Below are 24,985 nucleotides of genomic sequence, written 5' to 3'. Positions count from 1 at the left end.
TGTGTGTGTGTGTGTGTGTGTGTGTGACAGAGAGAGAAAGAGACACTATGAAAATAGAAAAGAGAAAATATGAAATAGAGAGAGAGAGAGAGAGAGAGAGAGAGGGTGGTAAAAAATTGCAGTAAGCTACACAAGGTTTCCAGAGAAACAGGATGTTTTGGACAAAGGTCCTTCATCAGCTGTTCAAGCAAAGCATTTCTGAAATTTTAGGGGGTGAAACCAGTTCAGAAGCACTTTGCTTGCACAGCTGATGAAGGACCTCCGAAACAGACTGGAAAAAAGTGGGTGTACCTCACCGCAATTTTGACTACCTCTAGATGTTTTTACTACAGTACACAGCAGTTATTCTCGGAAATCTTCCTCATACAAACACACAAACACACGCAAACACACACACACACACACACACACACACGTGCATGTGTATATGGTCTCTTAGATTTGTGGATGTGAATGTGACAAAGAGGGTTTTTATACTTCACTGCTGGAAGTAAACAGATTGCCTCATTTCCAGACTGCCACTCCATTGGGGTTCTTCAGTCCGTTTGTTTGTGTGTGTGCGTGTATGTATGTGTGTGTGTGTGTGTGTGCATGCACGTGTTTGTTTGTGTGTGGGTGTATGTGTGTTAGAGCCAGAGGACTGAAGACAACACGGCTAGCCGTGGGGCTAACAGGGCTAGCCATGGACGAAATTTTGATTTCATAGGTGGGGGGGACACAAATGGCTTGAGAACTGGGGTGTGGGGAGATGGGGGGGGGGGGTGTCAAACCTTGCCCGGGGGGGTTGTTGTGTGTCCCAAACGTTGAGGGGGGAGGGGGGGTGTTGGTGTGTGTATGTTTCCTCTATGCTGCGACTAAAACAATCGATAACCAGTAATTTGCGCCAGAGCGACCTACAAATAAACTAGATTTTTATAAAATATAATCATGAAATATTGCATGAAAAATATTTGTTTTTAAGCGTAAAAACTGCAGGGGACCAAAACCGGCTTTTGAAAAAGTGACGGGGTGGGGGGCACATGGATTCGTCGCTATTTAAATGTTTTTTTTACTGTAAAAACTGCAGGGGACCAAAACTGGCTTTTGAAAAACTACGTTCGTGGGGCTAGCGGCCTTGCATGCTGCTCTGACATCACTGATCACGGTACAGTTCGGTGTCAACACCCATATCCGCCCGTTAAAGCCGCCCAGCATTGAAAAGCAGTCAGTCAGCATATTATGGGATGCCAGTCCAATAAATGAGCCAGGTGGATTTGATTCAGCAGCCGCCGGGGCTGTGACGTCCCTCCCTGGCCAGGCCACAGCCATCATAGGACTCAAAATGAGATTTTAATTCACACTTCATATCCGAAGGGTCCCCTTCCCCATGTGTCTGACTAGCAGGCTGAGTAAGATGATGTTTTTTCCTCTGGGTGAGATGCAGGGAGTATAGTGAGGATGATGAGGTTCGAGATGCTGTAGGCGAGACACAAGCAGAAGCAACATGAGCAGGACGGAGTCTTCATCTGTGAGCTTTCATGAGACGAGCTGAGACCAGAGGTCACTATATATAGGAGAGCAATATATATGTAGGAGAGAGAGAGAGAGAGAGAGAGAGAGAGAGAGAGAGAGAAACAGACAGGAAGAGGAAGGGGGTGGGAAGAGGTCTTTGTGCAGCTGCTAGTATCTTTGACAAAGATGAGCAAAACAAGACCAGGAAAGGCTACGTCTTTTATCTTTTCCTAAAAAAAGTCTCTGTGGCGTAGAGCTGAAATCTGAATTACAGAACTAAATCTGTCATACATTCCCATTCACTTGAGTCTGTAGGCACACCCATGTCGTTATGAACTGTTAAGTGCTCGTTCACGACATCCTGCTTCAGTGAGTTATAAATACGATGACCTAACACGATGAGTCATCCATCTGCATCAGAAAACAAACGAGAGGAAGAAAACACGAGTGGAGCGTCCCAACGGAGTGCACCAATCAGACAGCGGGGTCGCCTCTGACACCATTCATCTCCCGCATTAGCACAATAATCATGAAGCATCCAGAACTACAATTAAACGTCACCTCCGCACCGACAAATTCCTTCAAAGACTTAACAGAGGGAAGCTTCCGTAGCCGTGGCCTCGCAGAACAGCCCGATCCGTACTGTGATGCACAGTGAGGCGTCTGGAATGCTGCGAGGTTGCATTTCTCATCAGAAGATTTCAAATGGATATCTAGCTCCTTCTGCCAGGAGGATAAGACTACTCGGATTTGTCAGCTGGACAACGATGTAAAATGTATCCGCGGCCTCCCACAGAAATGGTTCGCTCACCACGGAGTCAGGCTTTCAGAGCGGCCATCTGAGCAACCTGACCTAAAGCCCACGGATTTTCCAGCACGACATTGGACCAAAGCATGTATCCAAATCCACACAGAATCGGGTCACTCACCAGGCTTGTCAGCGACGCTGTCCCAGAGGCCCACCCCAAAGCCCGGTAAACCCCAGTGGGATGAGCTCAAGGGGGGAACAGGGACTTTGCAAATTCCGGACTGAGGAATGAACTCAGTTTCCTTTATTTATGTTCTCTGTACTCATCCAGCATAATAACAGAACCTTCAGTTCTGGAAGGGCTCCCACAGAACTAAAAGTGCCAATTGTTTTTTGAAGCATTTCAAAAAGGACAATTTTACAGCATTTTTTTTTTTATGACGATGTTTTTTCTTTGAATAATTCTACTTCACTGAAAGGTTAGCTATTTTCAGTGTAAGATTAAGGTCTGTTTTCTCTCCGGTCTCCCTCTTCAGATCGTTCGAGCCCACAGTGGAGCTAAGTGGGTGGGTTGTCTCGGAGGAAAAGGGAGTGTGCCACAGCGGCAATTTCAGCCTCTCCCTGCTGCGAGCAGTAATTACACCACTGGCTGGTCGAGCGCCGATCTGTTCCACCTGAGCCCACAGCACCACAGCTCGCTCACCTGCCCCCACCCACAACTACAACCGACAACAGTTGCTCGTGCACCACCACCCTGCGGCTGTGTTATCAGCACAGCTCTGTAAGCTTCTCGCTGCCTCTGGTGATGGTGTTGGGACGTGTACTGAGATGGGGGAAGTCTACGCCCTCCAACTATTTCAGTTGGACCAAGGAAGCTCCCCTCAGCATCACTTTCCCCTCCCCCTCCACACCCCTCTCCACCCCTCCACGCCTCTCAACGCCCCTCAACGCCCCTCTACACCCCTCTACACCCCTCAACGCCCCTCTACACCCCTCTACACCCCTCAACGCCTCCCACTACATTGACCTGGATTACTGCGCAATACGATCCCCTCCTAGGTGAGAAGGAGCAGGTACTGTGTGACTCATATATATATATATATATATGACATAGGAAAACTGCAGGCATGGCAGAGCACAGGACCAGTACCGTTGAGCCACTTGGAGTTGTACTGGGCGGTCCGGAGCGGAGGCATTCCTCCCAGGCTGCGGTAAATAACGGGGTCGCGGCCGGAGAAGTCGATCACCGTGGCGGCGTAGAGCTCGCCGCTCTCCGTCACCACCGCGGTGGAGTTGTGGCGGGGGTCGTAGGGGCAGCGCGCTACCCCGTTCACACGCTCCAGGACGCTGCTCAAATTCCCCACCTGAGGGCAAAGGGGTAGAGGAGACAGAGGCAGAGAAGGTGGCAGGAAATCTGGAAGCGAAATCTAGAGATGTTCTATGATCATCCAGAGATCTCGAGATCACCTAGAGATGTTCTACGATGATCTAGAGATCTCAAGATCAGGTACAGATGATCTAGTGCACGTTTCAATAATAATGATTATTTTTTTCAAATGGTCCTCATTTCCTTCAACTGATGAGACATCACCTCTCACATCACATTTACCTCTCTGGTGATGCAAAGCGGCTGGAAGGCGTTGGTGCCACACGTCATCACCTCCGTCTTGTTGACGAGCAACACTCGGATGTAGTTCTGACACTCCACCTGCAGAGGAGGGTAACATGGGTGAGTCCCCACAAGACCATGGAACCACAAGGGGGAGTGGGGGGCACGAACCCCAAAAAGAGTTCAAAGGGGAACATATATTTCCTTCTTACCTGAACCTGTAAATATTACAATACATTTCCCATATTCATGAATTTTGTAATACAATACAAAGGAGAAAATTGACAAAGAATAATTCACACACACTCTGATCAAGAATGATCTGATCTGGCAGCCAATAATCTCAATATTACAGATCAAATGATCAGGATGAGACATTTCTTCCAGGTATGTTTAGGCAGGAGCAGAAATGCCATTACGTTAAACTGAGAGGGAAGCACGAATCACCCAAATGGATGGCGGTGTGTGTTGTGAGGGAAGAGTACATGGTGTGCAGTGACGCTACGACGTAACACAGCGGTTTGGACTCCCCACGAGAGCTTCTCACTACTCCGCTGTCCTATATCAACACCGAGCAATCGTCTGGAAGATTACTGACCACAGATGCAGACCACGTGTTTCAAGGAACTTGGGGCAACTACGATAAACACGTGTGTACTGAAAGTGCTGAACACACGGTAGAAGAGCGAGGTTTCTTTTTGAACCGAAGGCCTTTCGCCCTAAAAAAACGTTAATGCGCTAATCCCGAAACCCCCAGCACTGAAGCACACTGAGGTCAGACACAAAGACCAGGTCTCACAGAGGAGATCACATTCTCTGCCTTCAGGGACGGCTATCTGCTTCACAATAGTCAGCCGTACCCCGCGGAGACCTCTCTCGGCACGCCGGTATGTTAATGAGAGAAGCACAGCCGATTGGCTGATGTCACACGCTAATCAGTGCGTTAAAACCGGCCCTCCGTGCTGAAGAACCACCCCAGCCTAAACCTTATTCCCGCCTAGCTCACTTTATTTACCATTCACTACACAAGTGTAGCGCAGATCTGGCCACAGACGAGCGTAGAGCAGCTCTGCGTCACGTATCAGCCTCCGACCAGCCTGGACAATACGCTCGCCTCCAGCCAATGGGCTGTCAAGCTTTCTGAAAGAAATGTTGCTATTCGGGAGGAAGGGGGGCACTGGAACTTCGTCGTTACCTCAGTCTTCCCTTTGCTTTGACAGGACCTCCTGGTGTCGTCGTCTGGGCCCCATTTGGTCGCCTAGGAAACCAAAATAAACGTTGGAAAGTGACTTGCAGCATTCACTGGTGGCCAGCAGAGGTTTTGCAGGGAGGTTGTCCACAAGCCTGGACAGCAATATTGCATGCGCTCCGATGCATGAAAGGCCATCAACATTATTGAGGTTGGTTTATTGTGTAAGCAGCATAATAAGTGAGGAAGAGGTAGGGAAGGACTGGTAGAGATGAGATTTGCATGTCAATGCCACGGTCTGGTTTCATTCCGCCTGGCCGATCAAGGCTCTCCATCGCTGCCTCCCCCTCTGCTCAATTACCCCCTTTAAGGCAGCTGGGGCGCTGTTCAATTATGGAAGCAACATTAAGAAACTGAAACAGTTCTGAGAGAGGCCTGATGAACACACACACAGAGACACACACACACAAGCTTGTGCACATGCGCACTCACACACACAAAGACACGCGTGCACACGTACACCATATAGGTTAAACTGAGTTTTAACTTAAGGCTCAAGGCTCAAGTGGTTTTTTTTTTGCTCAGCTCGTGCGGTTTCGGAGATACAGCCCTCCCGGCTATCAGCGCTTGTTTGGGTCTGTCTTTGCTAAAAATAGCTTCCTGCTTGGCCCGGCAAGTGTGCGAGTGCAGGAGGAGTTGGCAGGAAGTGGCGGATATGTAACAAGCGCTTTATGTGCCCCTCGCCGTCCGTGCACGTCTCACTTACGTCTCACTCACGTCTCACATCTCGCCCCCCCGCTGTTCACCACTGGGCACGAGGCTCTCCACTTGGGTCCTGACTCTAAGGGGCCATTCCGGCTCTTTAGACAGGGCTGAAAGCCTTAGTTGTCCACAACGCTGTCCTGCGTGTCCTGCCTAGCTGTGGGGCGCCAGGACCAGGTCGCAGCAGGGGTGGCTGAAATGAGGCGGCCATGTCAAGGTGAAATGGCAAAACCAGCCCTGCTTAAAAATAAAAATAAAACAAAAGCAAAACCGCTGGTTTGCTGTGAAGAGAGAGGCCCCCTCAGCCGCTGAATAAACAATGACTCCTCCTCGCTGAGCAATACAAGTGCAGTTAGCGTCAGCAATGAAGTGATAGTTATCGGCGTTCTGATTTGATTAACGTGAACGTTCCCTTATGGGCCACATGCACAAGTCAGACTGACAGAGACTGAGGTGAACAGAGTGGAAGCGCTTCACGGCGTCCGAGCCAGAGGCTCTTCACGAGATGTCATGTCCCTGATGGGCTGGTATTGGAGCGGGAGCGTAGCGGCCGTGGCGTCCTGAATGGGGCTGTCACTTACGCTCTTCACCTCCTGTGTGCCGGCCCACAGGCCCAGTGTCCAGTGTGGCAGAGTGACGTCAGGCTGCACAGGCCCTGCCACTCCGAGACACTGAAAAGCTGTATTTTTCAATAGTGTGTGTGCGTGTGTGAGTGCGTGTGCGTGTTTGTGTGTGTGTGCATGTGTGCCTTTGTGTGTGTGTGTGTGTGTGTGTGCGTGCGTGCATGTGTATTCTTGGGGTGGTTGGGGTGGGGGAGGAGGCTGTTTGTGACAAATGCCTTAGTGGTGAGTCACAGCTCGGGCCGTTTCCATCCCTTCGGCGAAGAATCGGTCAGCTTAACCCCGACCTTCACCCCCCCCCCCCCACCACGCTGGAACCACGCCAGCACGCCGCTGCCCTTCTGTGCGGAGGGCCCCGTCAAAAGCCCCACTGTGCTGCGTGTTTGGCCAGGGCTACAATGCAGTGCCTGGGACTTTGCCACCCTCAGGGGGTGGCGGGTGGGGGTGTATCATCCACCTTGCAGGGTGGGAGGAGGTGCTGGCTTCACACGGGTGGAGGAGGAACCCCGCACGGGCTCTAATGCTGCGTAGAGCAACAGTGTGATGAGGTAATGCAGAAGCAGAGTGAACACCTATAATTATGTCATTGCCTATTCACCACGAAACCCGGCTAATTAAGGACTCCGCTGAGACCGTTAATGCTCCGAGCTGAATTTGAGCTGCTGGGGTTAGTTTCTATTATTGATTTTATTTGTCATACACTGCTAAGCAATGCTAGAAATAATGAACCACTGAAGAAAAACAGAAGAGATGGTAAATGGTGCACAACATATAGTAAAATCACAAGAACCACAAAATCCCTATTGCAATGGCAGATGAGATCCAGTTCTAGAGACGGAAGTCGTAACGTTTAAGGACAGATAGTTAACGATCGTTAACGGCGTCTTCTGATGCTGCAAAATGCGGCTCTGCGGTTTCCTGTAACAATCTGCATCCTTAACAAGCTGCATCTTTGCTGAGTTATTCGGCTTGGGGTGGGGGGGGGGGGGGGTTGCTCATGCTACATCTAACGTGTTTGTCTAACGTGCAGCATCTAACGTATTTGTCTAACGTGAATGTCTAACGTGTTTGTCTAACGTGCAGCGTCTAACGTGTTTGTCTAACGTACAGCGTCTAACGTGTCTGTCTAACGTACAGCGTCTAACGTGTTTGTCTAACGTACAGCGTCTAACGTGTTTGTCTAACGTACAGCATCTAACGTGTTTGTCTAACGTACAGCATCTAACGTGTTTGTCTAACGTACAGCGTCTAACGTGTTTGTCTAACGTGCAGGGTCTAAGGTGCAGCGTCTAACGTGAATGTCTAACGTGCAGCATCTAACGTGCAGCATCTAACGTACAGCATCTAACGTGTTTGTCTAACGTACAGCATCTAACGTGTTTGTCTAACGTGCAGGGTCTAAGGTGCAGCGTCTAACGTGAATGTCTAACGTGCAGCATCTAACGTGCAGCATCTAACGTACAGCATCTAACGTGTTTGTCTAACGTACAGCATCTAACGTGTTTGTCTAACGTACAGCATCTAACGTGTTTGTCTAACGTGCAGGGTCTAAGGTGCAGCATCTAACGTGAATGTCTAACGTGCAGCATCTAACGTGCAGCATCTAACGTACAGCATCTAACGTGTTTGTCTAACGTGCAGCGTCTAAAGTGAATGTCTAACATGCAGCATCTAACGTGTTTGTCTAACGTGCAGCATCTAACGTGTTTGTCTAACGTGCAGCGTCTAACGTGTTTGTCTAACGTGCAGCGTCTAACGTGTTTGTCTAACGTGCAGCGTCTAACGTGTTTGTCTAACGTGCAGCGTCTAACGTACAGCGCCTAATGTGCAGCGTCTAACGTGTTTGTCTAACGTACAGCATCTAACGTGTTTGTCTAATGTGCAGCGTCTAACCTGTTTGTCTAACGTGCAGCGTCTAACATGCAGCGTCTAACGTGAATGTCTAACGTGTTTGTCTAACGTGCAGCGTCTAACATGCAGCGTCTAACGTGAATGTCTAACGTGCAGCGTCTAACGTGCAGCGTCTAAGGTGAATGTCTAACGTGCAGCATCTAACGTGCAGCATCTAACGTGCAGCATCTAACGTGTTTGTCTAACGTGCAGCGTCTAACGTGCAGCGTCTAACGTGCAGCGCCTAACGTGCAGCGTCTAACGTGCAGCGTCTAACGTGCAGCGTCTAACGTGCAGCGTCTACCGTGTTTGTCTAACGTGCAGCGTCTAACATGCAGCGCCTAACGTGCAGCGTCTAATGTGTTTGTCTAACGTACAGCATCTAACGTGTTTGTCTAACGTGTTTGTCTAACGTGCAGCGTCTAACGTACAGCGTCTAACATGCAGCATCTAACGTGTTTGTCTAAAGTGTTTGTCTAATGTGCAGCATCTAACGTGTTTGTCTGCAGTCTGCTGCTTGCTCATTTGTTTCTTAGATGGGCTTGTTCTCTTCACTGCATGTGTTTGATTCAGTGCCGGTTATTCGGCCAGTGTGTCTGTGCTGGTGGTGCATGCTGTGCAATACTGCAATACATGCATCACTCCCGCTCTCCCGTTCAAAGAAGGGCACCCTTGGGGATAAATAAAGTACTTTTCAATTGAATTCTCTAAGTTTTTCAGCTCCAAAATGTTGGACACCATAAGCACCCTGCCCGTGGTGGTGTATAATAAAGGATGTCATGAATTTGTAATTCAAGGATAAAATAGTCAGGAATTATTTATACATTAGCAAGACAGAAAGACGGCGTATTAAAAATCCCATTTAGTGTGTATTACACAAATGCAAAATGTGCTCAGCACAGGGAACAGGGCAGGTGGGAATGGCACGTTATCCCTGTGCAGTCTGCTCGGACTAATAAGGCTATTGTTCCTGTCACACATGACGAATATCAGGTGTGACAACTAATTGTAATCCATGAATATTATAAACATGTAGATGACAGGAGACGGGTGGTGCCCTCTGGGCTCTCGGCGCTGGTCGCCGTGGGGGCACGTTCAGTCTCGGACAATTTAACGAGCGTTCGGTAAACAGTTCAACTTAGAGTGAATTTTAAGTTCAAATGGTTTGCATTACACATTTTTTCTCATTTTGCCCTCATTTGCCTCTGATATCAGACAAAGGAGCAATGCAAACAGCTGAGGTGAGAGTAAGAATGAATTCCACAGTGCAGTGGTCCCACACACTCACACCTACACATCCATCTTGCGGCAGTGTTCAGTAAGGCTCTGAATTCAGCACTGAATTCCTGGCATTCTAATTTCTGACAAACAAAACAAAACACAAAAAAAACCCCTGCACCTCCCAACCGGAGGGCAGACACTCATTTGCATATCCATTTGCCTTGTGTCTGATTAAGGTGCGTAAACTCCACCCAGTTGCTGGCTGGACTAGGGGGCTATCCATCTAAGCAGTGGAGCTTCAAGGTCTTTAGGCTTCAATAGGCTGCCCTGGGCACCTCCCTGTTTCGTCCTTTAACAGAGTTCCCTATTCAGCCAGCGCGCTGTCCCAGCATTCAGAGCGGCCCTGAGAGATGTGACAGGACTGTCAATAAGCCCGGCCTCGTTGTGCTGCAACACAGAAACCAACACAAGGGGGCGCAGCTGTGCTCTCTTTACTATACCCCCACACCAAAGTGCTCCCGCCACACATTTGCTTGTTGCCATTGTAGCCCGTTACCCCCCCAGTACACACATACACACACACACACACGCTACCACTCTCCCCATTGCTTATTGCAGCACACCCTTCTCCACTAGCCATAGTCAAGAACTGCCCTGAGAAATGGAGTCAGTGTAGCGTGTAGGTGCACACGGCCTTTAGAGACGAGTGAATGTGGGCTCTGCATTGTACTGTACAGGTGGCGTGTGACTGCGTGAACGTGAAGAGAGGAGGAGGAACCGGGCAATTATGTGAAACTTCACAGCTGTGATGGAAGGGAGCGTTTACTTTGGGGGTTGAGAGGAATCAAAGGTGGGGAGAGAGAGAGAGAGAGAGAGAGAGAGAGAGGGGGAGGGAGGGAGGGGGGAGTAAGGTAGAAACAGAGTGAGCATACGAGAGTAAGAGTAAAAGATGGAGAAAGTGTGAGAATGAGGGAGAGAGTAAAAAAGGAAAGTGAGAAAGAGTGTGACAGAATGAGAGTAATAGAGAGTAAAGGAGAAACAGTGAGTAAGAGAGAGTGAAGAAAAAAGAGTGAGAGAGAGTGAGAGAAATAGTCCCGCACGCTGAGGAGAGAGCAGTCCCGCACGCTGAGGAGAGAGCAGTCCCGCACGCTGAGGAGAGAGCAGTCCCGCATGCTGAAGAGAGACCAGTCCCGCACGCTGAGGAGGGAGAAGTTCTGCACGCTGAGGAGAGGGCAGTCCCGCACGCTGATGAGGAGAGAGATGTCCCGCACACTGAGGAGAGAGATGTCCTGCACGCTGAGGAGAGAGTAGTCCTGCACACTGAGGAGAGAGTAGTCCCGCACGCTGAGGAGAGAGATGTCCTGCACACTGCACCAGACTCTCCTTCAGTCAGACTCCACTTAGTCTTCCTCATATGCTGAAAAGCCAATGGCTCCTGCCTCATTACACAGACTAGACACATCTGCCAGGCAGCAGCATTTAAGTGGACCTAAAATATGGCCATTTGCATGTATGGAGACAAACACTGGGACACATTTCCAGAGACAAACTGCAGGGCCGACGATCGCTCCCTGCGGACTCCTGCTCCCGGGGGTTTAGACTCGTCCTGGTGCCTGGAGGCCACATAAAAAGCACCCACTGACAAAGGCCACATCAATAATTAAATCTGGGCAAAATGCAGAGTGGAAATGAATCACCAGTTGGCTGAATGAAATCAGCCCCCACCTCATCAGACTGAGGGTTCAGAGAATTGAAATTTGGGCCACAGGGGTAGAGGTGAATATCAAACCGGAGCTGTTTAGTGTGTCCACTTTTTCATTTCGATAGGCAGCCCAGAGCACCATAGGCCCCCTCCAGCACGGAGATATGAGAGGAACCATCGGACACTGAGCACCTGCATGAAGAACTCTGGGACGGCTCTGATAAACAAGCATGGAAACCACTACACGGATCCCACGTTCTCATCCCCACGCTGCCTGCTGTGGACGCAGTATAATAGCCGCGCTGTCACAGCACGAAACCAAAACAATGACGGAATTCCAAACAACTCCGATTCCCAAAGACTCCCACTGACATTCTCTGCGGTCTGGGACTTCCTGCTGTAAGGGCCACAGCCGACAGGGGACGGCACCTCTTGACCAAACAGCTCCCCCCGACCTTGCAGCTGAAACAATCCTGAACACAGTCAAAAGAATGCAGCCTTACTATTTGTGTTACTGACTTCCAAAACAGGTGCCTGCTTAGTCAAAGGACATGTTCCGGCTTGGGGACAGGCAACACTACTTGATTATCAATACTCACCGAGACAGCCAATGATTTATAGTGAACCTTTGCATGTGACACAGAAAAACAGGTGAAACCTCTGTGCACCTGCTCACAGAGCGTGTATGAATTATGGGTGGTTCTGGACATTCTTCAACCGATGAGAGAAAGATGAAAAAGTCAAGGCGTGCAATAGGAAACAACTGGCTCGGAAACTTTAGATTTGAAATGTGCAGTTGATCACCGCTGTCAGAGCAAAAACGGTCTGCCCTGACTCCCAGGGTGCAGACGGTGTCTCCAGAGCAAGGCAGGTGGACTCCTGTTGGCAGGTCAGCCCGGGTCAGGAGCACACCCCCGTCTGATTAATGCCTAGCCGTGGAAGGTGATAGGAAATTCACCTTGCTCCCGTGAAGCATGAAGCAAGAAGCACACAATGACTGTTTTTCAGTGCGGCCTCTTTCATCAGCCTTTATAGCCGCTGAAACCAAGAAAAAGAAGAGCGTCTTGGGCCAGCTGTCAGCTTTTGTAGCTTCTTTTATATACGGTGTAATATCAGCGATTCGGTTGTCCATGGCATCTGCCTTGAACAGGCGTGGAGAACATCACAACTAGACAAGAGGAAGGAAGAGTGAGAATGAAGAACCGGAGACTCGGCGAGGACAGAAGCTCTCACGGCCTGTTTCATCATCCACGTCTGTGAAATATGGGGGCTTTTTGGAAATGAAATGTAAAAAACGAGTATAATTGAATTGAACAAGAATGTGGAAGCAATTTGAAAATAGTACGAATATACTGTCACCAAATATTGGGAAGTTGACTAATCCTTAATGAAAACCCAGAATTGACCTGTCATCTTTCCCAGTTAAACACCAGTCCAGCCCAGTTGAATCCCAATCCTGCCCAGTTAAATCTCAATTCAGCCCAGAAACCTGTTGCCATTGAGCCAGGTTGATCATAATAGAGGAATAGTGGTGAGGATGTAGAACACTCACAGATGGATGGAGGAAAGTGGTGAGGATGTAGAACACTCACAGAGGGATGGAGGAGAGTGGTGAAGATGTAGAACACTCACAGAGGGATGGAGGAGAGTGGTGAGGATGTAGAACACTCACAGAGGGATGGAGGAGAGTGGAGAGGATGTAGAACACTCACAGAGGGATGGAGGAGAGTGGTGAGGATGTAGAACACTCACAGAGGGATGGAGGAGAGTGGTGAGGATGTAGAACACTCACAGAGGGATGGAGGAGAGTGGTGAGGATGTAGAACACTCACAGAGGGATGGAGGAGAGTGGTGAGGATGTAGAACACTCACAGAGGGATGGAGGAGAGTGGTGAGGATGTAGAACACTCACAGAGGGATGGAGGAGAGTGGTGAGGATGTAGAACACTCACAGAGGGATGGAGGAGAGTGGTGAGGATGTAGAACACTCACAGAGGGATGGAGGAGAGTGGTGAGGATGTAGAACACTCACAGAGGGATGGAGGAGAGTGGAGAGGATGTAGAACACTCACAGAGGGATGGAGGAGAGTGGTGAGGATGTAGAACACTCACAGAGAGATGGAGGAGAGTGGTGAGGATGTAGAACACTCACAGAGGGATGGAGGAGAGTGGAGAGGATGTAGAACACTCACAGAGGGATGGAGGAGAGTGGTGAGGATGTAGAACACTCACAGAGGGATGGAGGAGAGTGGAGAGGATGTAGAACACTCACAGAGGGATGGAGGAGAGTGGTGAAGATGTAGAACACTCACAGAGAGGGATGGAGGAGAGTGGAGAGGATGTAGAACACTCACAGAGAGATGGAGGAGAGTGGTGAGGATGTAGAACACTCACAGAGGGATGGAGAAGAGTGGTGAGGATGTAGAACACTCACAGAGAGATGGAGGAGAGTGGTGAGGATGTAGAACACTCACAGAGAGATGGAGGAGAGTGGTGAGGATGTAGAACACTCACAGAGAGATGGAGGAGAGTGGTGAGGATGTAGAACACTCACAGAGGGATGGAGGAGAGTGGTGAGGATGTAGAACACTCACAGAGGGATGGAGGAGAGTGGTGAGGATGTAGAACACTCACAGAGGGATGGAGGAGAGTGGTGAAGATGTAGAACACTCAGAGGGATGGAGGAGAGTGGTGAAGATGTAGAACACTCACAGAGAGAGTGATGGAGGAGAGTGGTGAAGATGTAGAACACTCACAGAGGGATGGGGGAGAGTGGTGAGGATGTAGAACACTCACAGAGAGATGGAGGAGAGTGGTGAGGATGTAGAACACTCACAGAGGGATGGAGGAGAGTGGAGAGGATGTAGAACACTCACAGAGGGATGGAGGAGAGTGGTGAGGATGTAGAACACTCACAGAGGGATGGAGGAGAGTGGAGAGGATGTAGAACACTCACAGAGGGATGGAGGAGAGTGGTGAGGATGTAGAACACTCACAGAGGGATGGAGAAGAGTGGTGAGGATGTAGAACACTCACAGAGAGATGGAGGAGAGTGGTGAGGATGTAGAACACTCACAGAGGGATGAAGGAGAGTGGTGAGGATGTAGAACACTCACAGAGAGATGGAGGAGAGTGGTGAGGATGTAGAACACTCACAGAGGGATGGAGAAGAGTGGTGAGGATGTAGAACACTCACAGAGAGATGGAGGAGAGTGGTGAGGATGTAGAACACTCACAGAGGGATGGAGGAGAGTGGTGAGGATGTAGAACACTCACAGAGGGATGGAGGAGAGTGGTGAGGATGTAGAACACTCACAGAGAGATGGAGGAGAGTGGTGAGGATGTAGAACACTCACAGAGGGATGGAGGAGAGTGGTGAAGATGTAGAACACTCACAGAGGGATGGAGGAGAGTGGTGAGGATGTAGAACACTCACAGAGGGATGGAGGAGAGTGGTGAGGATGTAGAACACTCACAGAGGGATGGAGGAGAGTGGTGAAGATGTAGAACACTCACAGAGGGATGGAGGAGAGTGGTGAGGATGTAGAACACTTACAGAGGGATGGAGGAGAGTGGTGAGGATGTAGAACACTCACAGAGAGATGGAGGAGAGTTGTGAGGATGTAGAACACTCACAGAGAGATGGAGGAGAGTGGTGAGGATGTAGAACACTCACAGAGGGATGGAGGAGAGTGGTGAGGATGTAGAACACTCACAGAGGGATGGAGGAGAGTGGTGAGGATGTAGAACACTCACAGAGAGATGGAGGAGAGTGGTGAGGATGTAGAACACTCACAGAGAGGGATGGAGGAGAGTGGAGAGGATGTAGAACACTCACAGAGTTTCTTGAACATTCTGCAACCACCACAGCCAGCAATAGCTCCAACCTAGCTACGTCCATACGAAAGATCCTTCTCTCAACCACATATCAATTGCATCTCTCCAGCTCAAAGAGCACACAAGTGTCGCTCACAGTGACAGTGAAACAGCTCAAATAGCTCAAACAGAACATTCCCTTTGATGTGCACGTCCCTGTCCTCGTCCACATCCATCTGTAAAAGCCTTCAGCGGTACTTTACACTGCCACAGTGCTGCAGAATCTCAAACTCAGTTACACATCAATCACGCAAAGAATGTTGTGTAAATAACACTGCCTACAAAGGACAGTCTATGATTATCTCCTGTTTCTGAACAGAAGCATTATTCTGAGGTCGAACACTGACAGATATGAAGGACTTATGAAGCGCGCTCAAAACGGATCCTGATTTACAGTGCGGCGTGAAGGGGGAGCGGTCCTCTCTGACTCAGACTGAGAAGACCGATGATCCGTTCACATCTGGCCCGTTTACACGCTGCGTCCCAGGGGGACGGGGTTCGGTAGAGGACGAGAGCGGATAGAGAGAGTGCTGTCTTCTCACCTTGTAGGGCATGTGTTTGGTAAGACCAGCCCGGAACAGCACCGTGGACGGGGCCGATCGAAGAGCTCGCCACTCTAACCAGAGCACCTGAGCCCCCTCCCAGCACAGCGGCGACCATGTGACACCATCATTAACGCTGGAAAATCCAGAGCATCCCGTTGGATGATGACACGAGGCGGGAGACGCGAACACATACCGGCTCGGTTCCGAGAAACGACCTCGGTGACCATCATGGCCTCCGTGTCTTTGCAGCTTTAGAGCTCTGTGATGAGGCAGAAATGATGAAAGTGAATTTACTGACAGAGCAACTGCACTCGTCTCTTCTTCAACACACACGCGTGTGCGTGTGGCACGAGAGGGTCAGAGAACGCACTTAGGCCCGCCGAAAAACGCTGACTCGCTTTGGGCCAGAGCTCTTGGCTGCCGTAATCCACCACTTCCACACTTTCTCCTAAATGGGAACAGCAGGCGCTCTGATGGGGGGCGTTTGCCGCACGCCGCCCAGCCACCCGTTCGGAGGGGAGGTGTCAGCACTTTTCACCTCGTCCAGCTTGGGAGAGGTTGAAAAGGCTCCCCTCTGGCCCCGCGGCCCTGTGTCCCGGGCACACGTGCTTGGCACCGGGACACGCATTTCAGAGATGAGCTGGCACCCGCCAGGGTCCGTTCCACTGTTGGCAGTTGCGCGCACAATAAACCTAATGGTGTGAAGGGATGCAGGGATGGGGGGGGGGGGGGGGGGGGGGGGGTTTGGGGGTGAGATCAACCCCAGGGGGAAAGAAAGAGGCACAGGAGGACATTTGTAGGTCAGGCAGCAGACGTGATGAAGTGAGCCCTGCGAGGTGAGGGATGAGTGCGGAAGGGTATTTTTCAGCACATGACTCTTTCACTGACACTTCATGAAAAAAGAGAAAAAAAAGAAGGGATATGTTGCTGTTAAAATAATCACTATCAAGGTGTTTCTTCACAGCTCCATGCTACAAGCCATGAAACTCGGGTGTTAAGATCTGCTTGGCCCAGGCCCGTGATCTCTTCCTCGGCTGTTTAAGCATTCTGTCGGGCCTCCTACCTCAGACATCCACCTTCAGACGTGCAGCCTCAGCGGACAGAGCACCTTCGCGGCCATCGATTTGGAGTGTGGCGCGGCTCGAGACGCTCCAGTTAGTCCAAATGAAGAAAAATCCGTCTGGTTTATTCCCGCCTTTGGATCGCTCGCTGGAGCTCGGCACAGCCACAACGCCTGAGGTGGAACGGGAGGACGGCAGAGCTAGCGTTCTCCATCAGGACGTCTTAGAGCCAGCGCAGGGGTCATACAATCAGTGGCGTGCGGGCCAGGAGAAAGGCTGGCAGATCTAAGAACCGCAGCGAAGCCACTGAACCAACACACAAGGCCATGAAACCTTCCTCTCTTAACAAACCATGAGGGCTCCAGGCAAACGGCCCAGTCTTTCAGAACAATCCTACTTACATTATAATGTTCCAAGAATGTAGAACCAGAGCAAAGCAAATGACACCACCTTTCCTTCGACCTGCCCCAAACTGTTTAATGTAAGAAACAGCCCAGGTTGGCAGTGGAGGATTCTCATGAAGTCTGTTCCATCTGTTAAGCCCCGAGGCGTGATGGAGACGTAGACTAGGCCAAATGCACATGCACCGGGTGGGGTAAGGAGGGGTGGGGAGGGATCCACTCTGCACACGCCACATCTTTATCCAGCCTTCACATAGCCCCGACTGGCCTGGAGAGAGCGGAGCTGGAACCGCAGGCCCAGAGTGCCAGACCCCAGGCAAAGGCATGTGGGCCCCTGAGCATGGAACCAGCTGCTTCCTTCCAGATGAGCCTGGGTGCTGGAACCTTTCTCGGAATCGATATACCAAGCAAGAGCTTCCTGCCTGCTGAGAGCCTCACAGGGAAAACCAACCTGGCACAGCAAAATAGCTTGAGCAGCACACAGGCGTGGGGGCGGGCAGCAGCTGCCTGCTTACCTGTATAAGTGAAATGTTGTTTAAGTTGAGCCGGAAGAGGTAGTTTCTGCAGAGGAATTGGAGAAAGAATAAAAGTCAGATGGTAAATACTAGGAAAATCAAGACACAAGCCTTTAAAATGTCAATAGGTCTACAGGGCAGGAAATTAATTAAAATAAAAAGAAGGTTCTATTTAAATTTCTGGAATGTGTCCCTGGCCTGGCTTCTCACATGAGCAGTAATCTATGGAGTCATTTCTATGCCAAAACTAGGGGGCGCAAAAATCCAGGGCGATCAACATAAACGTGCACGTTTTAATATTTCACGATCGTAAATATTCAACTCATGAAAGTTGTGAGTGCAGAAAAATCAATTTCATGCACATTTGTGTAACTGCCTGTTGTCTTTTTTCACACGCTTGTTTTTTTCCTTCTTGATTTTATCACCGTTCTCACGCAACAAGCACATTTCTTTCTGCTCTTTCTTTGTGTAGGTTTTGACAAGGGTTGTTTTTGGCACTATTGGCTGATGGCTCCTGGTTTTTTCAGAAGATGGTGGAGCATGAGTTAGCTACCTAAAGTAAAATTTGGGTTGACTTAAAAGACAGTCTTAACTCTTAACTCATAATACCTATGATAAGTTTTACTGATGTGATTAAGGATTTTTGTACTGATACGTTAAGTGGTTCGAACATTAAACAAGCTAGCTGGGTTAGTTAGATAGCTAGCTATAATACAGAGTTCAAGATATCGGCTTTTGTGTCACGTTGGTCACATGGTTCTTTCCATCTCACAACATGGTTCTTTATTTATGTTGTAAATGTAAATGTGCCGTATTTTGTCAATTGTGATTTTTTTACACTGCAATCGAAATTTGTCCTCAGCTTTTAACCCATCTGTGCAGTTAGAACACACACACACACACACACTAGTGATTACTAGGGGGCTGTGGATCACACGTGCGCAGAGCGGTGGGCAGCCCTAGCCTGGCGCCCGGGGAGCAGTTGGGGTTAGGTGCCTTGCTCAAGGGCACCTCAGTCATGGCCTCAGGTCTGGGAATCGAACCCACGACCCTCCGGTCACAAGACCAGTTCCCTACCACCAGGCCATGACTGCCCCTGCCATGACTGTTACATTATGTACTAGGAATGGACATTCACATACAATCAGGAATGTAAGGTGGTTCCAAGTTTGGATAGGAATTAGCTAGAACATAAGAGTTGTCTCATTCTCAAGTCAAAATCTTTGTGTCAATCTTAACTGCGTCATTAAATCACTCATGTTCTTAACATCCACTATGTATTATACACTTAAAGAGTAAATTGAAGACAGAAGAATATATTTCAATCAATGAACCCCAGTGATTAATTGATGTGGAATAAATAAACTTTGAAAAAACTTTTTTGCTCTCTGGATTGTTTAGCCTCCATTTGTGTAGGAGGCTACAGTTGGAGACAGCCATATTATGCCTTCCAACTCTCTTCAAGGAGACTGTTGGGTAGCTAACTCGCCTGTCTACATTCATCCTGCTCCACCATCTTCTGAAAAGACCGTCAGTCACAAAACCAAGAGACATCAGCCAATAGCATTCACTGAAAAACAACCATGAGCACACACCAAAAGTGCCAAAAATGCCCCCTAGTTTTGGCATGGAATTGACTCCATAGTAATCTGGTATTCAGGATAGGGGACGATTGGAAGTGAAGGTGCTGTTACCTTGCTCCTACGATCAGTTCGTTCCTGGTGAGGTCCAGGGTAAGCTGGGAGAAGTCCCGTACACTAGAGTGAGAGAAACTGGAGATCCAGGGGCTGAGTTCTGAGGGACAAGACAGACATCAAAGGTTACCAAAGTTCAGCAAATTAAACAGAGGAAATGGATGTGACAGCTCAAACTGAGAGCTAGTAGAAGATGTATAGAAAAAGCGTGCAGGACCACTGTTAATTCTTAATTCTCTCCTGGAGAACATAATTCTCCCTTGGAGAACTTAATTCTCCCCTGGAGATCTTAATTCTCCCTTGGAGATCTTAATTCTCCCCTAGGGAACTTAATTCTCCCCTGGAGCCTCCTACTGCTGAGTCTTGGACATTCATTTCCCACACAGCGAGAGAGCCGGGGTCCTACTTAGCCAAAAATGCCTGAGGAATGGTGAGTTAGTGCAGCTGGAATCTGTGCATGCTTATCTGCTGGGATAGGAACCCAGCAGTGAAGTACAAATGTTGGGCCACATCATGGGTGCTGATCCTAATTCAATGCGACACTTAGTCAAAACTTCACTTTCCAGGAAATTCCATGAATAATAGAAATGCCTCACACCAGCTTCTGCAAATCAAAACAATTTGCCCTAGCAGACATTGAAGGTGCATGTCAGGTCTATTTAAAAGGGGAATAAAATAACACAGAACGAGCGTTGTGTAAAATAAAGAAACATTTGATCTTTCAGTGATCTTAATGTGGCTTACTAAACAGGACCATGCTGTGAGAGAAAATGAGTATGAAAGGAGACGTGTGATCTTTGAAGTACGGAGAGGGTATCGAATCAGCTCACTCGACCTGACATGGACAGACTGAGAAGCAGTTCTATAACATCTTAGAACTTTTTACCTGATGCTTAGAATTCTAATAACTGGATAACATTAGAATTCTAATAACATGATAACATGTTAGAAGGCTAATGACTTGATAACATTTGAAGTCTAATAATCTGATAACATTATAATTCTAATAACCTGATAACATTAGAAGTCTAATAATCTAATAATATTTAAATTCTAATAACCTAATAACATTAGAATTCTAATAACCTGATGACGTGTTAGAACTCTAATAACCTGCAGCTTTGTTAGGAAGCATGTAGACAATTGCTCACACACTGCCACTGTGATGCAATAAAATGATGATTATACACACACACACCAGCTACATCTTCACATGGTGCACATCAAACTCAAACTCACAGCTGAAATTACACAACAAATTCAGCTGCATGAGGATGGGTCAGAACTTTGGTGGAACTGCTTTCCGTGTTAAATGAAACTCCTCAAGGCACTCCAGAACTCTCTGGGGAGAGCCAGACGTCCAGATGTTCGGGTTAAGCAAAAGTTTCCATCACAAAGTTAGTGGGATGTCAGACTTCCCACAAATCTGTAGCAAGCTTACCAACAGGTAGAAAAACAGCATTTGATCCCAAGTTCAGTGTTGTGCTAAAATAAAGTATAAGCTTAAAAGACTGCCTGAGACTAGCTGAGACCAGCTGAGGCTAGTTGAGACTAGCTGAGACTAGCGGAAACCATGTGGGATGATGTAGAGCAGGGGTGCTCATTACGTCGATCGCGATCGACCGGTCGATCGCGAAGGAAGTGTCGGTCGATCGCGAAGGAATGTGCGTAGATCGCGTCACATAAAATAGTAGTAGATGAATCGCACATCTGCACTGACGGTTGTATTTTGATTGACATTCACGGTAGCCAATCTGCAATCCACTCAACAAATTACGTTCGCCACCCAACCCCCCCCCCCCCCCGCCCCCCGCTCAACATATTACGTTCGCCCCCCCCCCCCCCCCCCCCCGCTCAACAAATTACGTTCGCCCCCCCCCGCTCAACATATTACGTTCGCCGCCACCCCGGTAGATCTTTCTGACTTGGTCATCTTATAAGTAGCTCGCAAGCTGAAAACTGTGAGCACCCCTGATGTAGAGTTACATCATCATGTAGGTTGAGCAGACTCACTGAACAGTGTGTTAGGCTTAACGTGCAATTGGAGCTAAAACGTGTCTAACGAGATGTGATAATATACTATTAAAACCTGTTTGGACTGAGGGCACCAAGCAATCTTTCTGAAAATTAGATAAGATTAGTAGATTGAGCAATAAAGGGATTTTTTAAATAACTTAGAATCAATTTAAATTACCCAGAAACTCTGAACAGACTGATTCCCTTGGACCACTTTAGCACAGAGAAGTGTTGTTGTAATGGTAGGTGAATGATAGGCAGCTGTTTTACGACAGACCTATAGAAGCAGTGCTAATCATAAAACGCACCCCACGGGTTTCCTGTAGAGGCAAGGCTTGAGGAAAGCGTGAGGTGACATGAGGAGACTTGCTCCTCCCCCACCAGCCCTGGGGAGCAGAAGGGAGGAGAGGGGACCTAAGGAGAGCGCCACCTTCACTCACAGTGTATGCATAAGTGCCGCATGCCAAAGGAACCATAGCCGGAGGGGAGAGGGAGGCTCCATGGATCATACGTCCGTAACGATGACCTCTGGATCACCCATGTGTGTGCACTAACGTGTCACAACCCCCTGAGCAGGGAGGTGGGAGCGTGCCCCTGTTCTGAGGGGAGTGTGGATGTGGCCAAGAACCAGTCCGCCCAGAAAAGTAGCCCAAGTAAAAAAAAAAAGCCTTTGTCATATACTCGTGCCAATAGTGAAGAATTATCATGAAAAGACACACATATAACTTACAGCCCTAACACAAACTCTATCATTTATAAGTGGCTAAATGAGGCCATAGCCCTGTGAACTGCCTGAGGCAGCTTCATGTGTAAGTCCTCCAGAGAGGCAGAGTCAAGGGCTTGTTATGAGAGACGAACACCCCCCCACCGCGTTCACACAGCCGGCTCCCTCCCCTCCGTACAGTCTGTCTGGGGCCGCTCGGTCCTCGCACTACGAAGAGAGGGGAACGTGAACGCCGTCTCGCTCCCTCCCGATCTGTCCTCCGCATCTCAGGGTTGATGGACGATGATGGCTTTCTTCCACCTGTCCGCCGAGAGTCCGCTTTAATGCATTAGCCACCGCCTCGAGAGGACGGGGCCGGTTCAGCCCCAGGGGACATAAATCACAACCTTTATCACTCACTCTGACAGAATTAACTTCCTCTTCGTTTGCAACAGGGGCAAAATAAATAAATAAATAAACAAATGCCAAAAATAAAAACAAACCCAACACGGCCCTCGGCACAGCTAGGCAGCGCCTGCATGCTAATGCCTGCTGGTCCAACAGGAACGCTTACGAGTTCAGAAGGGCGCGAAGTGAAGGCATTCAGACACAATCGGTTCAGTGAACAAACCTCACTGTGGTGTGACACTGGTGCGTGCAGGGCCACATACAGCCAAAGCTGCCAGCCTCTGATAAAAAGCCCGATCACTTTGTTATACTAAGCGACAAGCATTTGCTCCTTAAAAATCACACTGCATTCAGCCTTAATCTCTGGATTACAATCCTGACAGGAAGACGTCTGGCAAAGTAATAAACCGCCATGTTTCAAAGGCATGTGAGTGTCACTGCTGCCGTGTCACATCGCTGGGCCTCGCTAAGCCTCCATTTACTCTTCGCTCTGATCAGCAACACAGAGCTTAGATCCTAAAATTGATTTTTGAGAAAAATTTATTCAGTAGTTACTTACATTCAAGGCGGCTGTACCGAGAAGTGTGTTGCCAATCTGTGTGCATGCAGCACCGCTGTTATTTCAGTTCCATTTGATTCACTTTCAATCCCAGTCCCCGAACTGCAGAAGCGTTCTTTCCCCCTCACTGCCGTCGGCAGCATATAGTGCTCCCCTTTGTTTGTAAACAAAGCACTTGCACTCACTCACTCACTCATCTTCACTGACCTCAGATCAGTGGTCTGTTCAGGCACAGTTGTCAGAAAAGGAAGACCTAGCAGTATAGCGGGCAGTTTGAGAAGATAAACGAATAAATTCATTAATTGCCCTCTGTGATTTCCTGAGGACCTCCAAGACCCGGGAGAGCCAATGCAGAGTGGCAGTTCAGGTTATGCCCAGCCTATAATCCATAAATCACGAACATGTATAAATTACAATGGCCAGAAGAGGGTATTTCAAGTTTTCAAACTGGAGTAAAAGCCTCCTGGGTGCTTGAAAGGTGTTTAAAGGGCATTTAATGTTAAGTGGAATTCAGGGGGGTGCTTTACATTAACACTCAAATAGGCTACACGTGAGCCACAGGTTCCAGACATGTCCCAATATCACCTTTAGGTGTTTAAACGCTTTATTAATTATACAAGTCATGTGTAATTGTGAGTCACTGTAAGTATCTGCTCTAGAAAGGCTTGTCAGAGTTTCTTTAGCACTGAGGACAAAGGCACTGAGAACAGTCTGGACACTAGCAGTGGAGTCACTCTGGATAAGAGCGTCTGCTAAATGCCGTAAATGTAAATGTAAATGGACCGTTATCTGCTTCTGATGGACTGCAACACCAGTTCATTCTTTGCTGGTGCATTAAGCTCACTGACATTTGCTATTTTTATGAAACTCACAATATTCTTAATTTGCAATTATACAATAACTATTGCTATGTCTAACAAATACCACTGCTAAGAGAAGCTAACAGCACTCTCACATATGAGAAGACATGAGAATTAAACTGAATTTTAAAAAGAGACATAAACAACCCTGACTACTAACACATAAATAACTAGTAACACAAAAATAACTGCCCGCATCTCTGTGGTAACGAGAGCTTTGATAAACAACAACACATATGTATCCAGAGACAGCAACACAGGTAGACATGAGCACAGCGGAGGGGTTAACGACAGAGTCCCCGAAAGACAAAGCTATCTCTTTTCATCCTCTCTTTCACAACACTCCCTCGTTCTCCCTCTCTCCTCTCACAGGAGAGGCCCATCTCTCACTGGAGCCTCCGGGATCTTATCGGCGGAGGCAGGCTGCGGCTTATCTGAGCAAATACCAAATTTGCCTTTGTTTTGTCTGCTGGCCCGTCACGGGACTGCCACACGCATCCTCCGGGGCCCACTGGCAACTGCTGGCACTCCCAGGAAGCCATGCCGCACAAATCTGAATCTTACCAAACTGATAAGAGAGCGATAAAAAAAGGGAAAAGATGAATAGCTCAAGAAATGTCACGGCAGAGCGACGGGAGAGACGCTGGCATAGGGGTCGTGGAGGGAGGGGTCGCGGAGGGAGGTGTCCGGCGGTCAGAGGACGGTCCGCCAGGCTTAAAGGACGGCGCTTCTCGAGCGCGCCCCGCGGTACACAGCGAGACATTCACGCACGTCTCATTTGCGTCCGCCACGGATAGAGACGGTGGCTGTAACACACGTCTGGTATGAGGGAGCTGTGAGAGACCCACACATCACTCACCAGGTCCCAGCCGCCCACGCCCAAGGGCGAATGTAAACACTGCTTTTACACTAAATACGAATCTGAATCGAGGCGAGATGGCGGGATGCGACTACCATCGGCCGCTAGCTCCGTCTATTCCCCGGGGCAGCAGCACGTGTCCTGAAAGTCTCTCTCCCCTGCTACGAAGGAGAGATGTTTCTCTGCTTGCCAAGTAAGTGGCTGTTATGCAGGCAGCAGCTTCATGACCTATTGGAGTGCGGCGTATTCTACAGTC

The 24,985-nt window shown here is 48.8% G+C and overlaps 1 protein-coding gene across 5 annotated transcripts in view; it reads right to left on the bottom strand.

Annotated features, from left to right (window-relative positions):
- Positions 1-24,985, bottom strand: part of sema5ba (sema domain, seven thrombospondin repeats (type 1 and type 1-like), transmembrane domain (TM) and short cytoplasmic domain, (semaphorin) 5Ba) — a 105,183-nt gene that overhangs the window by 36,371 nt on the left and 43,827 nt on the right. For all 5 annotated transcript variants that reach the window (XM_077001767.1, XM_077001770.1, XM_077001771.1 and 2 more), the window contains exons 4-8: positions 19,325-19,424; positions 17,631-17,676; positions 5,044-5,106; positions 3,849-3,947; positions 3,390-3,603 (exon numbers count right to left, since the gene is read on the bottom strand). In XM_077001767.1, the coding sequence (XP_076857882.1) occupies positions 3,390-3,603; positions 3,849-3,947; positions 5,044-5,106; positions 17,631-17,676; positions 19,325-19,424 (522 nt within the window). The remainder of the gene's footprint in view (positions 1-3,389; positions 3,604-3,848; positions 3,948-5,043; positions 5,107-17,630; positions 17,677-19,324; positions 19,425-24,985) is intronic.

Source organism: Brachyhypopomus gauderio, chromosome 4, assembly GCF_052324685.1.
Source record: "Brachyhypopomus gauderio isolate BG-103 chromosome 4, BGAUD_0.2, whole genome shotgun sequence".
Lineage (NCBI taxonomy): Eukaryota > Metazoa > Chordata > Actinopteri > Gymnotiformes > Hypopomidae > Brachyhypopomus > Brachyhypopomus gauderio.
Note: the sequence above shows the minus strand (reverse complement) of the source record. Positions and strands in the feature narration are given on the sequence as shown.